This window comes from Eptatretus burgeri, chromosome 14, assembly GCF_056783735.1.
Source record: "Eptatretus burgeri isolate ZD-2024b chromosome 14, Ebu_testis_v1, whole genome shotgun sequence".
Lineage (NCBI taxonomy): Eukaryota > Metazoa > Chordata > Myxini > Myxiniformes > Myxinidae > Eptatretus > Eptatretus burgeri.
The window spans coordinates 64,826,532-64,844,223 of record NC_140974.1 but is presented as its reverse complement, the minus strand read 5'-3'; the positions used below and the strand labels follow the sequence as shown (position 1 = coordinate 64,844,223).

Below are 17,692 nucleotides of genomic sequence, written 5' to 3'. Positions count from 1 at the left end.
ATTGATGAATCACCCTGCCTGTGAAACACCAACTGGGATGACAGATTAGAGCTGGATTGGGATTTGAACCCAGGATAGACAGCTGAAAGGCCATTCTAACAGCCTGGGACAACATCATTTATCATAATTGCTTGCCGCAGCAATGAACTCTTTTCGTAATCAAAAGCTCACCGTTAACTTGTCATCAAAATCCTTTATTTTTTGAACGTCGTCTTCCCATTGGCGCAGCACGATGCCGATCTGCTTTCCAAATTCATCACTCAGGGTCTGTCTGTACATCAAATGAAAGTGAATACACGGTTGTGGAAATATGAGTAAATAGTAAGTGTTCGCAAAACTGGTTGGTTTGGAATATGGAAATTCACAAATGAAACCACCACCAACTAGCACAGTTGCCCAGCAAGGCATGGCTCAGGTCATCATGTTTCAAATCCACATGCAATGATCACATCTTGCTCTGGACTACATCTTTGTGAATCCACAGCAGGTCTCCCAATCGCATGCTGGGAATCATGCTACATAACAGCAGCAAGGCTTTCCGTCCTCGAGTTGGTCTATTCTTGGTGCGGGTATTGTAAGCTGTTCTCCTTGGGGTTTCTTCATAAATTACTGCACTGTAGGCAGCAGGATGGCATATCGAGGTACGTACACTCGTCTCGAAGCTGTTTAGCCTGGGTTTGAATCCCAACCTGGCTATAAACTGTTGTCCTGGCTTTTCCACAGGTACAGTGATTCATCAATTTGTGTGCCATCCCTCAGATGGATGTTAGACTGGGTGTCCCGTCTGCCAGCATTGATTGGTAGACGTTAAAAGTCCCACGGTGTCCTTCAAGAAAAGTGGACGAGCTATCGCCAGCACCCTGAACAAATTATAAATTTCTGCCCTAACCTACAGAGGACACTGCATCAGTGACACAGCCACACCCTCAGCCAAAGATGCTACCCCAAAGTCTTGTGCTGCATGCAAAAGAAGAAGGAGAAGACTGTACTTGTCAAGTGGTCACCACCAACCATGTGCTAAATTTAGATGTTTAGACACAGATGGCTTTACACCTCGTTTCTCTCAAACTTGGAACATTTGCTCATCTTTTGGGTACAGATTCAAGTTTACATCATGTTTCTTTGATCGCCTGTTAGAATGGGCACCAACGCACACCTGACCACATTCTCATTGAACTGTTTCTTGTCTTTTCTAATAAGTGTGATATGAACTGAACTCGGAGCTCCCCTGTGATATGCCACTTCAGATGTTTCTTATAAATTCTCATCACGAGGAAGATGGCAATGACGTTAAACTGTGTTTTATGTCAACGTTATTAAAGTTTTGCCTTCAGTTTTATTGTTTGAACTAACGTATTGTTATGAATATCCCGCCCGCCCAGCGTGCGGACAGCCGCTTTAGCCAATGGCGGCCGTCTCGTCCACCGAACGGACAATTCAGTCGCGACTTTCCGGAACAACGCCGGAAACCAGTCACGGGTGTGCTCCAAGCGCACACCACGACCGAGTCAACACTCTACCCGCGCGCGACAGGGTCAATCGCCAAATTATCGATATACCTAAGTATTCGCGTGGGCAGACCACTGAGAGACCGTACCTCAGCGAGGTCTGCTTGGACACGAACCGCTTAAGCAGTTCATTCCGTTCTGGGATAACCGAGCGGTGTATTATCGCGAGACCTCGCTGGACCCAATTCTTTTATCGGCTATTAAAAATACCGCTCAATTCCGAGAGCAATACGGTGGTTCAATGGGGAAAGAGGACACAACGAACGGGTTAACATTTAAACACGCACATTTATTCACAAACGTATGCAGTCAGGTGTACAAAACACTAACATGCACGTATACAGGAAAGCAATGGAATTGGCGGGAAGGGACAAGACGCGAGCAAGGCAGAGCACTACAACCGTCTATTATTTATTATTCACAAGCACTTAAACAGTTTTACTTGCGGACATGGCGCCACAACATTCACACAAATAAACAAGGAAAGACCCCCTCAAAGACAAGGGGGTCAGACTGGGCCCGTAGGCCTTTATAACGTGGAGCTTGGCAGACTGAAGGAGTTCCACGAGACCATTGCAGGTTACCTCCACCCTCATGGTGCCTCGATGGGGCGACGCTCCTTCCCCACGGCAGCTAGCGTAACCGCGGTTGCGCCCAGGCCTTGGCAAGCGGCCGGGTGATTTGGGCCTCAGCCGGCGACGTGTTGAGAGGAACGAACGGGTTTTGATGCTCTTTCAAAGTTGATGCTCTTTGTAAGAACCCGTCCGTTCCTCAGCGATGCTCGGACTGTCCCGAAGCCCGATCACCTCAGACCGTTTGGCGCTGGCTGGCGAGCTCTCTCCAGCTCTCTCCCCACGAACACGCAAGTCTGCGCGGCACAGCAGGCTCAGCCATGCTCTCCGTCTCGCGTGTCCTCCGCTCTCCTGGACTTCGCCCCCACCTGTGTTCTCCCGACTCCAGACTTCACCGACTGACTCCACCGAGCGACTCTCGACTGCGAACTGGCGCTCCACTCGGCCTTTTATAGGGCTCGAGAGACGAGATCTGACCTCCGCTCTTTGACCTTCGATCCCCATAGGACCCGCCCCTTTTTCCCCTGTGATCCAAATTCTGAGGCGAAGCTTCCACAGAGCGGACGTGTGCGAGATCACCCAAACTTGCTCGGAGAGCGGACGTGCGCGAGATCACCGTCGCTGGTGCCAACAAAGAAACCCCCGCGTCTGTTTGCAGCGACGCTGTTCGTTGGGAACTCGCCGTGGCTGGCGCAAAGATGGCGGCGTTTGCGGAGTTGAAGGTGAGGCGATGTTATTCGGGTGGGGGAGATGCGGTTTAGGAGATGATGGGGAGATGTCGTTGTTATGAAGGCAGTGTGGAGGGGGTAGTTGGTGGTTGACGTGGTGGCTGGTGGGTGGCGTGGAGAAGGTGGTTGGTGTTGTGGCGTGGTGGAGAAGGTGGTTGGTGGGTGGCGTGGTGGAGAAGGTGGTTGGTGGGTGGCGTGGTGGAGAAGGTGGTTGGTGGCTGGCATTGTGGTTGGTCCAATATAACAATAGTAAAGAAAAACAGCTAACTCAAAGATCACAGCCCTGTCCACACGGATAATTCCCATTAAACAACGGTGGGGAAATCTAACTGAACACGGACTTATCGGCATAACTGAACTAAGGACCTATATGGTGTTCTGCGAATTTCCACAGCCGTAACAATATACTATCAAGGTACCTGTGCTACGCACGGGAGGGGGCCTAAAAGCAAACACCACGTGGAAATGGCGAAAGCCAAACCATAAACCAATAAATTCCACATTTATGTGACACCTTCAGTCGAACGTCAGGCATGAACAGTCGGTTCGTGAAGGACTTGGGCAAAAGACTTACTGCAGCTGACCCTAACAGAAGTAAGGTGGGTAATATTGTTGTGGGCCGGGGTTCGGTGGCGATAAACGACCATTAGGTAGAGCAGTGGAGTCGTCTCCCACCGAACACCCGGAATTTAGGTCGTGACTCGGATAAGTTCGAGAGTTCACGGGTCCCTTAGCGGACCGTGGTCGCCAATATTTTGATGGCATCGGGTAGGGTTAATTGCCTAATTTCAATATACCTAAATACCCACGTCATCCAACTACCGGGGAAAACCACACCCTTGACCGACTTTGTCCGAATCGAGTCGCTATCACCGACTCGGATCCAGCATAACCGAGCGGAAGTTACCATAGCCACGCCGGACCAAATGAACAATCCAAGGCACGAACCGCCCTACCAATTCGAAACACGCACCATTCTAGGCCAATGGAGGAAAGCACAGAAAACGAGCTGGTACATTTAACATGGGTTTATTACAAATAATAATCAGGAAGGGAAAAACAGAGCAGAGTTATTACGAATAAAGAAATGTAATGTACAATGTACAAGGCACTTAACGATTCTACTTACAGACAGGGCCCACGGACACACACACACACACACACACACACACACACACACACACACACACACACACACGCAAAAGAAAATGGACCTCAATGGCCACGGCCTTTATTTGCACCTGTCCGCTTCGTGCGGTCTGGTCGAGCTTGTCCGGTGGCGAGACTCGAACCCACCGCCACAACGTAGCGTCGGATGCCGAGGGAAAGAGCGTCGGATGCCAGCCAGCACGAAGGCGGACAAGTGAGAGATGATGAGGCGACCGGCGATCGAGCCCGAAACAGCTCCCTTGATCAGGCCACAGCAGGCGAGGCAGACGCGCACAGCCAGACCGAACGCGCCGATCACTCCAGACGCTCGGCAGTCACCACGATCATTACCCTCCTCTCTTGAGGTTGGAGCGGTTTCTTTCCTCGCCACTCGCCTCCTGATTGGACGGTTGGTTGTCAGGCGACTCGTGGCGGCCCTTCATTGGTCGGGCCGAACACTCCATCTGGCTAAGGCGGAGCCAGCCCTGAGGTGACGAAACCTCCGCTCACGTCCGTGGTCCCGAACACGTGCGTAATGGTGACCGGGTCGAGTGAGGGTGGTGTCGTTGTTGTTGTTGTTGTTGTTGTTGTTGTTGTTGTTGTTGTTGTTGTTGTTGTTGATATATAAATTCTAACTATAAAATAACTTGTAGCGCATACACGAAATTCCCATTAGACAGAAGGAAGGATTCTAACTATAAACACATTCTTATCGAAATAACTGAACTACGGGGACTCTGGCTGCTTGTGTGCACAAGGTTTCCAAATCCGTAACAATATTACAAAGATGTCAATGGTGAAACTGCAAATGATGAATTCACGAATGTCATGGGTGGAAATTGTCGCATCATTTCCTTCTCGTTTAAACTCAATCTCTATATTTTAATTCCCAAAAGTATCATTCCAATCACAAATTAATACCATACCATTAATATAACAAAATACAATGTTACAAACACTCCTGAGATAAATGAATATAAACACCGTTCTGACGTTACAGCAGGATAGGGAGCAGCTTCGTAAGGATCGAAGCTCAAAATCATAATTGTATTGAGGTATTCATTAACCTACCCACCTTAGGACACTGGCTGGGACCCCAAAATGTTCCACAGAAGGTTTGGCGGGGCTAACCCCAAAACTAAGGGAATACTTCAGACAGACAGGATGGACAGACAGGCAGACACTCCTGCTTTATTTTATATATGTATATATATATATACATATACATATACATATACACATTAGCTCCATTATATTAAGAGATGGTAATGATGTGTGATATGTATGTGTGTCTGTGATATGATGTACCATCATCCAAGAGGTTAAGGTTTTGATCAGGCTGAAGGCAACCGTGGAAAGTTTAGATTTGTTTCTGGAACCCGAGCTCACCATAGGAAATTACCACAAACTATCAGCTTATTGGTAAAAAAAAAAAAACCCATATCCATATGGCTCACTGAGGACCTTCAGGAAGTAATCTGCCTGCACTGCTTGCTCTGGTCCACCCATGGCCGGAATTAGGGGCAGGCAACCACCTTGGGCACCAGGATTGAGTGGGGGAGGAGAGGGAGAGGGAGGTGTGCCTGCCACGAAGCTATAACAAGGAAATTTGATGCAGGAGACCATTCATTTGGCCCATCATTCCTGCACTACAACAGCACCAGATTAAATGAATCCATTACACTAATGACAACTTCATTGGGAGTATGGGGGATGAGTGGGGATGAGAAAAGTGTGGCAGATCCAGGGATATGACCAAGGTGTTAAAAAAAAAAGTTTCATTTGGGTGGGTCGGCAATGGATGAGGGGGATTTTAGGGGTAAGAATGTACAACATCGACCACACACTCTTGACGAGACCCACTCACAGACATCACAATCAGCACAGATGTACACAATAACCCATCCATACTCAAGCAACCTACAAGTCCTGTCAATGTCGCTGTACCCCTACATTTCCAGCAATGCTTCGAGTTACCTATCTAATTCCAATCGAAAACTATCTATGATTTCTGGTGCTACTATGTTTCCACATCATTCTATGCATTAACTGGAGTTCATAGAACATGATACCCTGCGCAGTGTTCAGGTATATACTTCAATTGAAATAAAACAACGAATTTAATGATCATAAAAAAAAAAATCCAGAAGATGAGCACTATTGAAGCAGTCTTATACATCACCCGAAAGAACATGTCCAAGTACTGCTAAACTGGAGGTTCTTCGAAGTATTATTACGATGTTCAAGTACATAATTAAATTCAACTAAACTAAATATTGTAAAAGTCGTGTTAATAAATTAATTCCAAGTCTTACCTCCATTTTACCCAGTATCTATTATATCAACCGACCCAACACGTTACATTTGTTCTTCGTGCCTGTTGTTTGTGTCCTTTATGTTGTTGTTCATCTTTTGGCTGCTCCCGTTAGGGGTCGCCACAGTGGATCATCTGTTATGATCAGCATATTGATTTGGCATAGGTTTTACGCCGGATGCCCTTCCTGACGCAACCCTGGTCGCCTCTTACGACACAGGGATAAGGATTGGGTTTCACCATGATTTCGGGCTGCCCTACACCCTCTCATAGCGCAGCCCAGCACAGAGCTCCCGTCCTCAAGCGATCCTCCAACTCAAGCCTCCGAGTAGCCGGATTACAGGCGCACGCCACTACGCCCGGTGTTTGTGTCCTTTATAACATCGTTAAAAACAGTAAGTTTCCTGTTTGAAATGGTTTTCGATTTTGATTACCAGGCAGGCAGACAGAATGAAAATATTTTCTCACCCCTCTCTGCACGTGATCAATCGGGGCAAATTCAGAGCCAAAGTACTGCTAAGCAGCAGATTTGTCTTCCTATTCATGTTCCGATTAGTGTTCAAAATATCACATTTGTAATGTCGTGGTAGGGGTGCTTAGAAGGCAGACACGAGCGGAGGAACAGTCGAGCCCGGCTTTGTTGCACCAGCGGGAGTGCGGGCGTACTTTGCCCACAGCTCTCCTTTATTACGTACTCAAGGCACTCACGAGCCGCGGCGACTACGGCACCCACTACGATGCCTCAGGCGGCGCGCACTCTTTATATCCCTGGCAGACACGATGATCACGCCGACCACTCCCCCCACCATCATGCCCTGCCCCGCAGGCCCGCAGGCTATACCACACTCCTCCCTCCTAAAACCATGATTATTAAATGATCATCATCATAATAAGCATAAGCAGCACGAAATACCACGGTATAAAAGCAGACAAGGTACAAAAAAGAAACAGCATAGTATAAAAGCACATCACATCATATAACGTGTCGATGCGAGCGAGTGAAGCTGCAACGGCCAGGTTCCGAAGACTGAGTTGCACAATGCACCTACAAAAGCCTGACCGCATTACCGATATGAAGCAGCAAGGCGAGAAGCACAGCAGCACTACGCAGCAAAAGCGCCCCCAGGCGGCTCATGCTTACATGGCCTTCGGCGAGGTCGTGGCGACCTCCCGAGCAAACCTCCCCCGGCACCATCAAACGCCTCCGGCCCACAAGGCGGCACATCTCCCCCAGCCAGACCTGAAGCAGATAAACATTCCGAGGCTGGAAGCCTGCTGTCTGGAAGCCGTGGCGCCAACGCCAGACCCGACTGACCTTGGGTGGGGGCGCTGAACAGCGCCGTTGGCTGGATGCAACCAATGCCCCACAACAACCCACGCACCACAATCAGTTGAGATTCCAACGCACGTCCAAACGGCCTCGAGAGAGAACAGAGAGCTGCGCCCCAGGCGCCAGGCACGTCTGACCTTGCCGAAACCAGAGGTGGGGGTAATGCTGAACAGCGCACCAGCCCTGACTCCGAGTCAATCTCCGAGACCCACACGGCAGTTAGACGGTAGCAACTCCATTCAAACCACACTTCAACCACAGGCCCGCCACCAAGCAATAAGAACATCGTTGGTACAATTGCAAACTCATTTTCCCGTACAGTGCGTTCTTTCGATAAAATCCCTGCACCTGACAAAGTAACCACCCGTGGCCTGGGGCAACGGGAGGCCAATAAAACCTCTTTATTTGCCACCATCGCTCCCAAAGCCTCCACATCACATTGATCATAATGCAAATCCCATCGATTGATCTCAGCCAAACCCACTCTCACACAGGAACTGTCGGCATTTATTTCAACAACGTTAAACCGCATCACCCGAGCAATTAAAAACAAACACGCAATGAACAGCAGCCCATAAACTACATCACGTGTCTATCTCTTGGTTGTCGTCTCGATGTTGCGAACCGTGACTTTCTTGAACGCGACGGGCTTGCCGCAACTCCCCGTTGAAACTGCCCGAACAACACAGGCGCGCATTGCCTCATGAGCGCAGCCGAAGCGCGAGAGCTCAGCGCGAGAGCTGGCACGGCTCCCGTTGCTCCCGAACCGCACATCACCGTTGCAGGCAGCAACGAACGGCCGCTCCCGTTGCATCGATGCGGCTCCCGCCGCCAGAACCTCGCCCTCGGAACTCGAAGACAGCCTCGAAGGGAGCACCGGCACACCTGGAGGTACGCACTGGAGATCCAGCCCGAGGTGCGTCAACCAGTCCCGACCCAAAAGGGCGGGCCCCTCCCCTCGCACCACAAACACCGAGAGTAGGGCGCTTCGACCCCGGTAGAGCACCGAGACGTCGGCCACCGCAAGCGGTGCAATCGCTTCGCCGGTGTACGTGTGCGATGCGAGGGCAGCACGAGTGGACTCAACTCGACACCCGATCAGTGCCCCAATCACTTCGACCTCCACTGGCATCGGTCCTGTCACCGTCGGACCAACTGAAACCAGGCTCAACATGGGCAGCATCAGTGCCCCGGTCACCTCAACCTCCCCTGCCAGTGATCTTGTCACCTCCGGACCAATTGAAGGCAGGTTTAACATCGGCAGTATCTCCCGCTCCGGGTCGCTGGGATCTCTGTGCCCAGGCTGCAAAACTCGACCCGGGGCGTTACCGTGTACACCATGCACCGAACACCGTACCGGCAGTAGGTCTCGACCCGGGACGGAAGGATCGCTTCGCACACCACCATCTATGACTGTTATGATGGGCGATGACTCTCGGCACACACACCGTAGACGTCCCTGAGTGCTCAGACCGCCGTCCGAGTGATCGCATTGCAACGCTCGTCCACGACCCGCGCCGCAGACCGTGCGCGCGGCCGTGCGCGCCTGGAACATCGCGCTGACCTCCGGATCATCTGCTGCGCACCGACCATCGAGACCCTGGACATTCCTCAGAGCTTGCGCGACGTCCAACGCCGCGTCCGAGCTGAACTGCGTGTCCTCGTTCTTTAGCCGTGGCCTTGCAGAAATCATTCCCCAGATTTGTCGTGCCTCAATAAAACGAACTCCGAGCGCGGCTGTTGTCCACTCGACGTGACCGAAGTCGACCCCGACGAAGGCGGGCACGCGTCCGTGCGCCGTGCCCCGACTTCCTGTCATGCCTGAGCTGGCCGCGCTGGCGAGCCTCCTGGCTCCGGAGCCTGTGCGCGCGGCGAGCGAATCTGCGATATGCTCTTCGCGATGCGTACTCCTCCGGAACCTCGAACCGCGCGGGGTGCGCTGAGTTACTCGCTGCCGCTCCGAACCCAAACACCCTGCACACGCCGATCCGAACATCCTCGTCGCCAACTGTAATGTCGTGGTAGGGGTGCTTAGAAGGCAGACACGAGCGGAGGAACAGTCGAGCCCGGCTTTGTTGCACCAGCGGGAGTGCGGGCGGACTTTGCCCGCAGCTCTCCTTTATTACGTACTTAATGCACTCACGAGCCGCGGCGACTACGGCACCCACTACAACGCCTCAGGCGGCGCGCACTCCTTGTATCCCTGGCAGACACGATGATCACGCCGACCACTCCCCCCACCATCATGCCCTGCCCCGCAGGCCCGCAGACTATACCACAACATTAATTTTAAATAAGTTGTTCCTCAATCATCAACGGATAAGACAGACAGACATGAACCAATTGCTTAACCCTGCTTTTTGCTTCGCGTGGTAATTACTCTCGGAGTGAAGGACCCCTTGCCTTACTCCAGTTTTAACTCTCCTCTTCTTTATTCGCAGGCTACAGCCCATGTTTCTATCACTGTCCATTCTGCTGAAGAACTCTTCTGCACTTATTTTAGCTATACACTTCATTATCTTAAACATCTCTATCACATCCCCTCGTAAGCACCCCCTTTCCAATATAGAAAGCCCCATCTCCTTCAGCCTGGAAACACCGATCCCTTTGCCCCCGGAATGATTCCCACTCCTTCCTAAACGCAAAACCTTCCCCCCAACGCCATTCCTCCAGCCATAGGTTGCCATCTATCGCTCTGCTCATAAATTATATTCCATTTCCTAATCTTGGGAGATTACCAGAAAAAAACATTACCTCACAGCTCTCGATGCTTTTCGTCACTTTACCCAATTTTCTGTTCCTATTTTTCAAATCCTCCAAGTAAGCTTTCCCTCCATCATTTGTTCTGAGGTGTATGACAACCAACGTCTTGCTACCGTGACCCGATACAATGTAATTTAACCTTCCTTCAATGTCACTAACTCCTGCTTCTTCAAAACCACACACATCTCTCTGTCTAATGACGTTGTGATTGACTCAATTGTCATAAGCATGTGCATAGTATCTCAAGAACTGAAACTTCAACCCATCTCGGTGACTTAATGGTTAGAGCATCTGCTCTGCATCTGGAAGTTCAGTGGGTCAAACCCCGGCCGAGTTATTCAAAAGACTTAAAGGGTACGTGCTGCTTCCTTGCTCGATTCTCAGCATTTAAAATGGATATGGCACAGAAAAACAGCAATAGGTTGGCAACCGTTGCCCAGATTTGATGGGCTGCATTGAAGTTTCTTGAAAGAAACTCATAACTTCGGAAGCTATAGCATCTCTTCCTAATATTTTGATTCAAATATTTACCAGGCAAATAAATGAAAGAATAGAGAGATGTAAATGATAACTGTATACAGTACAAACCTTTCTCCCTGTTGTGCCTTCCACACCTGCTCAAATCGCTGACTGCTGTTCTTTACAGAGCTCCGAGTGAACTGCTCCATCCGCTTCTTCTTTACCTGCAGAGCCTTGGTCACGTCCACTGCACAGGAGAGTGCTTGCATGTATAAGTACGGTACATACACAGCACCATGTATGCAATCTACAAAAGACTATCACGGTACTTACCACCAAACTGTTCCAGCATCGTCTGCATGTTGTTTCTGTAAATGGAGAAGATAGTTTATATCTCATCAGATAATAATCATCAGATCATTTCGAGTTCACTGAATCTCTATTAATAAAAATGCGAAACCAGAAATGCAGAAAACAGAGCACACAACCAACAGAGTTTTTTTTTCTTCTTCCTTTTGCAATAAAAGACAAAGGTTCATTAAAGTTCAGCATTGTAGCTACAGGGTGATCATCATTTTATTCTCATATCGTATGTCATAGTTGTCACGTGTGCCCAGATTACAATATATCCTGCTGAGGGGTGGAGAAACGGGCCTGCATTGAACATGACAAGCGGATAATCATTTTCATCATCACTTCATCAGAAATGGTACCAATGATGAGAATTTTTAGCAGATGATGACTTACTGATTTCGTCTAGCTTTCAATGGGCTGGCAGCAGGATGGCCGAGGCCTGAGAAGTATGCATACTTGCCTTTAAGCTGTTGAGCCTGGGTTCAATTCCTGATCCAGCTATAAATTGTCATCCTGGTGTTTCACAGGCAGGGTAGCCTGGCGTTGGCTTAGCGGTTAGGGTGGTGGCTTTGGATCCTAGGGTCCTGAGTTTGAGCCCTGTCAGCTGCTGAATTTACACTAGGGGGGTTGACTCAGCCTGTCATTCTTCCGAGGTCGGCAAAATGAGCACCAGTGTACTGGTAAATAGGGGCACTGCATCAGCGGCATAGCTACGCCCCTAACCAATCAGCAGCCAAAAAGCTGTGCACGATTGGTACAGGCAGGGTGATTCATCAATGTGGGCCGTCCCTCAGATGGACGTTCAACTGGACATCCCATCTACCAGCATTAGTTGGTGGACATTAAAGATCCCATGGTAACCTTTGTGAAGAGTAGGTGAGCTCTTGCTGGCACCATGAACAAATTACAAATTCCTGCCTGAACTATTTTGTCGAACATCAGGCCTGGTCAGCCAGTTCATGAAAGACATGGGCCAAAAACTTCCCCACTGGCCAACCCCACAAGAATGTGGGACTAATTGTGGCTGTTACAGAAAGAAGAAGATTCTAGCTTGCGAAGCAACAACCTTGCTTTACCTTCTCTTTCTGGTCATCCAACAACTCCTTTTCATGACCCAATGCTTTACCAGACAATCACACAGAAAAAGAAAATTCATAACAACTTTCCTTTCTTTTTTTTAACCAGAACAAAGCACAGCAGGAAAAGAAACCCAAAACTAAAAAAGGCCACTCACCCATAGTTTGAATCAAGTCCGGCCTCCTCTACAGGCTCAGCAGTCCCCAGAGAAGTTTGTGCTCTTTGCTTTCCCTGCTTTGGACCAATGGGAGTTTCATCTGCACAGGTAGTAGGAATGTCAAACATAGCTCCTCATAAGTAACCCTAAAGGTCCAAGTCCTGATTCGTTTGGGCTCACCACAATTCAGCTCTTCATGAAACATGTCATCTTGATCAGAGGCCATTTCGCTCAGTGGAGAATCCTCTTGTTGTTTCCTCTTTGCTGCCTTCTTGCAGTCTTTACTCGATTTCGGAGGCATCGTATTTCAGATCCTCAACTATTACATCGGCATTATAAAAGACAAAATTATCCACATAGTGCTTTTACGATTAAAACAATTAATTTTCTTGTTCCAATCTTCCTTGCTTCCTCAGAGATCATAGATCCAATAGGTCATAGATTTTTATTCGCCATCCAAAAGCAACGTGTGGGGAGTTATAATCATAAAAAAGGAGGGGAGGGGAAGGCGAGATAGGTAAACTCAGGCTTATGGGGCTCCATGCGGCTCTACCATCTGATTGACAAGTGACCTCATGCACGAAGTCACAATGTCCTGCCATGCTAAAGTGAAACAACATGACAAACCCTTCAACATTTTTATGCTTCTGCAGCCAAAGGCATTATGTATGTGCGCGTAGCAGATTTTCGTTACCACGGTAGCTTGTGAACCGCTGAAGGAATTTTTACCAAACTTGGTACAAGTATGTATTGTGATGCAACGATTAACGTTTAGATTTTGGGGTCAAAGCTCAAGTGACCTTTAGTGGAAGTATATCCAGATGCATTAGCACCAAATTCTATTTTCCAGTTCCTTTTGAACATCTCTACCACGTACGTAACAATATGTCTTATTTTTTTCTCATGTTCCTGGTGGTAGTCAAAAGAACTACTTAATGCTAGGTTTTCTACCATACGAATAGGGGTTGGCAGGATGGCCTAGAGGTACACACACACACACACACACACACACACACACACACACACACACACCTCTGAGCTGTCTAGCCTTGGTTCAAATCCTGACCCAGCTATAAACATCCTTGGATGCAAGTGTCCTGTCTGCTAACGTTAGTTAGTGGACGTTAAGCATCCCATGGTGTCCTTCACGAAGGGTAAGCGAGCTCTTGCTGGCGTCCTGAGCAAATTACAAATTCCTGCCCCAACCGATAGGGGGCACTATATCAGTGGCACAGCTGCACTCCCAGCAATGATGTAACCAACAGCCACAAGCTGCACAAACAAATTAACGAATGCCATACTAGTAGTCCAGCATTGCAGAATCTGTAAAAACAATTATAATTGACTCAAAGTTCAACGTGATTGACCAGTCATCCTGTGACAATAGTTCTCAACTCCTCTCTACCTACTACAATTTGGACTTCTGAGCACAACACAACTTTTTTTTATCATTTAGAACATAAATATGCATTTGATATAACAATTTTATTTAGTACTTTCGAATCTTATGCCTACAGATACAGAAAAAAACAGTTTGGTGGAGGCCCTCATGTTGTGTGGATACTCCTGCGCAACTTCCCGGTCTGCCCTGCCCTAAATCTGGTGCTGTTGCTTAACCCCACTTTTCGCTTCACGTGTGGGGGGTTAACGAGAACGGTACTCGGTAGAGTGCATACCTCTGCAAGGCTGGACAGTTTGTGTTGTATGCCACTGATAGGCTGCATCTGCTGACCTGAACCAAAAATCGAATCGATTGGTCCTCGTCACACACCACAACCTCTCCACCAAGTTTCGTCCGAATTCATCCACAACTTTTTTGAGATACAAGTCGGGAGGCGATGATGGTTCGTGGGCATTATTGAACAATGCCACGATAGGTACAATTGAGTTGCCGTTGGTTGCACATGTTTCTGGATCGAAGAACTTCACCGTGACCACACACAATTTTGACACGCTTTCAATCTCACACGCCACTTTACGCGTTTTCTTCAATAAGGCTGTTTTGGACTCCTGATTTTCTGAACTTATTTGTTTTTTTTGAACCTGATTCTGGGTTCCTGGAACCTAGAACCTGAAATTCCAGAACAACCTGAATTGGCGTCACTTTTCTGAAACGATGGTATACTGGGTGTGCGCTGCCGCTCGCCACGTCACCACAGGGCGAATCCCCCTTACCTGTGGCTAATATTTTAAACCACCCATTAGCCACTGTGGCTAATCCATGTTTTAGTGGTTTTTTTTTTACCAGTTTTAGACGAATTCTGGGTGATTTTAGCACAAAATTCAACCTTCGTTGAGACGGCCGCCATTTTGTATGTTTTGATTACGGGAATCACGCGTGATTTCGTACTACCTTATATATATATATACGAACCTTAGTAGTTTTAAACTAGTTTCTAGTAAAAAAAAAATCGACCGAAATTACGCATGATTCCCAAGATTCTCGTCTCAAAATTTTATTTTAATTTTGAAAAAATAAAAATAAAAATTTCCCCCGGAATGATTTGGCGCTACATGCTTCATTGGGTCAGTGGTTGCCATGTGAGTTTTGACACAATCAGTAGTATAGTACCTGTAGTAGGACGAGTTTGTTTGGATGAGAGAGAGTTTGTTTGTGTGAGTGAGTTTGATGGGTGACTTTGGTTGGTTGGATGAGTGAGTTTGACGTGTGAGATTGGTTGGATGAGAGAAGTTGTTGGGTGAGATTGGTTGGATGAGTAAAGTTTGACTGGCATGAGGTTGGTCCAATCCTGGTCCACAACCACCCCCATCCCCCACTACCACCTACTAAAGGCACAACGACCATACCCCCTCCCCCCCCCACCCACACACACACACCATCACCACCACCACCACCACCATCCCTCACAATCACACCTCCCCTGATGGTCGTTCATTCAACCAATCTCACACGTCAAACTCACTCATCCAACCAACCTCACCTATCAAACTCACACATCTGCCTTAAAATTAACTTATTATTTCATATTTGCTAAAAAAAAAAAACTTTTGAATAAAATATGTGGCTCTTTCCTTTCTCCTGTGGCTAATCATTCTAAACCTGGATTAGCCACAGTGGCTAATTCCTTTTGAAAGCCAGAGCACACCCAGGTATACTATCACTTGGTGGTGTTTCTGAAAAATTCTTCCAACGTCATGGGTAAGGTCCCAAGTATCGTAGCCTACCGTAAAAAGTACCGTAGCCTACCGTAGTCTCTCGTAGCCTACCTTTGAGGAAGCCCTACCGTAAAAAACCTATCTCTTCCGTCAAAATTGACCAAATCAAATCGGATTTTTTATATATTCTACTTATGGACATTTCGCACAGCTTCTAGGAAATGAAATCGCGAGAAAAAAAAATCGAGAAAAATAAATACATAAAAAGTTCAAGTGGGCGTGGCTCCGCCCACAATGGGCGTGGGAAGTCCCACAAACCAAAAGACACAACTAGACCATGATATCTAGCTTGTGTCCAAGTTTCATCAAGATCGCATCAAACGTCACAGAGCTATGCTCTGGAGAGAGTCACAAACAGACAGACACACACAGACAGACAGACAGACACACAGACACAACGAAAATAGTGGTCACTGCTGGCGCCCACGAACCAACAGTATCACGCTCACAGACAAACAAATAAACCAATGTCACCCGCAGGGTAACCCGTATCTTGCCAAAAGGTGACCATGTGTGACTTCTTTAAGGTCACACTGAGGTGAACAGAGCTGCTATCCACCAGGAGCGACTCCTTGAGGAATATCTGCCTACAAGAGATTCCGATGAGAATCGTTCTACAGAGTAACCATGAAAAATATGCTTTTGCCTCATAATGTCACCAAATGACGTCAAAATGTCTCAAGCTTGACATATCTAGAAAGCACTCATTGAGGTGTTCAATTTGAGGTACTACACGATATGGTTCCTAAAACTTGAAAATTTGACCTTGGGGTCAAATATGTTTGACCTGAGGCGCTAACCATGAAGGTCAAGGCCAATCGCCACCAAAAATCAATCAGCTGAGCGCCAGACCATGAACTATATTCCCATGAAGTTTGAAGACGATCCGATCAAAATTACTCAAAAAAATAAGGGTTTCGTCGACTCCCCTGATTTGCGACAAAGTGACCTTGACCTTTGACCTTGACCTTTGACCTTGACCTTCAAACTTTTGTGCACTGAAAGGGACCTCTATAGGCCTCTGATATGCGAAGGTACAAAAATTTCCAATGATAACTGTGCTCTGCAGAATTTTTTATCCGTGATTACAGACAAACAAACAAACAAACAAAAAAAAATACAAAAAAAAAACATACAAGCTGACTAACATATCTTGCAAAAACTTCGTTTTGGCAAGATAACAATGGTGAATACATCAAACCTACACCGACCTTTGATGGCGGAGACAAATATCGGATGAGTTTACGAGAAGCGTCCCGTGCAAACTTAACCATCGTCACGATCAGGTCAATTAACTAAAGTTATTAAACTACAAAAGGCTGACAGGTTATAGGTCCAAGGTGGAGCACACCTCACCTGACCCAGCCACACAAACCGTCACCATGGCGATTCCAAGGGAGGAGGATTCTGTCAATATTCCACCTTGTTTGCGTACGTAATAAATAGACCGTCCCTTTACACGGACACAGCACAATATTTTATTTTGGAACAACTACATTTACAAATGTGATGTTAAAACGTATAACGATACATATTTATATATATATATATATATACACTGGATATTCCAATTTTCAATTGTATTCATTGTAAAATGAACTATAATTACAATAAATGGAATATGAATATTAAATATATAAGTTAAATCTTGTGGAGAAAAAAAAATTTCTTCTGTGAGGAAAATGTGGCTGATAATCCATTAAATTTATTTATTTAAACAAAATTATATATATATATATATATATATATATATTTATTTTTTTTTATATATATGTAGTAAAACGGAATTTGCATTTGTAAATCTGACTGGAATTATGAATATTCATCGATTTCTCCTCAATCAATTATTTTTCGTGAAAGGTTTTGCACCATTTCGGCTTTTCATAGTCTGTATAATTATAATTGTCCGATACAAATGGATAATTCATTTAATTCCCTGAACGATTACCTGAAGCAGCGAACGAGCTGAGGAACGAACCGAGCAACGAATCGAAAGCGCGAATCGCGCCGATAACTTCTTCTTCTTCTTCTTCTTCAGCCAGTTGAGCCCTTTTGAGTTTTCGCAATCGAAAGCGCGAATCGCGCCAGTAACTTCTTCTTCTTC

At 47.0% G+C, this 17,692-nt stretch overlaps 1 protein-coding gene across 2 annotated transcripts in view; it reads right to left on the bottom strand.

The window, feature by feature from the left end:
* The window catches only part of SYCP3 (synaptonemal complex protein 3), a 20,417-nt gene extending 2,725 nt beyond the window's left edge, over positions 1-17,692 (bottom strand). Inside the window, exons 1-6 of one of the 2 annotated variants that reach the window (XM_085855270.1) lie at positions 17,537-17,692; positions 12,592-12,730; positions 12,412-12,511; positions 11,157-11,191; positions 10,953-11,070; positions 172-271 (exon numbers count right to left, since the gene is read on the bottom strand). In XM_085855270.1, coding sequence (XP_085711396.1) covers positions 172-271; positions 10,953-11,070; positions 11,157-11,191; positions 12,412-12,511; positions 12,592-12,712 — 474 coding nt within the window. In that variant the 5' untranslated portion in view covers positions 12,713-12,730; positions 17,537-17,692. Of the gene's footprint in view, positions 1-171; positions 272-10,952; positions 11,071-11,156; positions 11,192-12,411; positions 12,512-12,591; positions 12,731-16,944; positions 17,031-17,536 lie in introns of those variants that run through there. The other variant, XM_085855271.1, reaches the window with a different exon arrangement.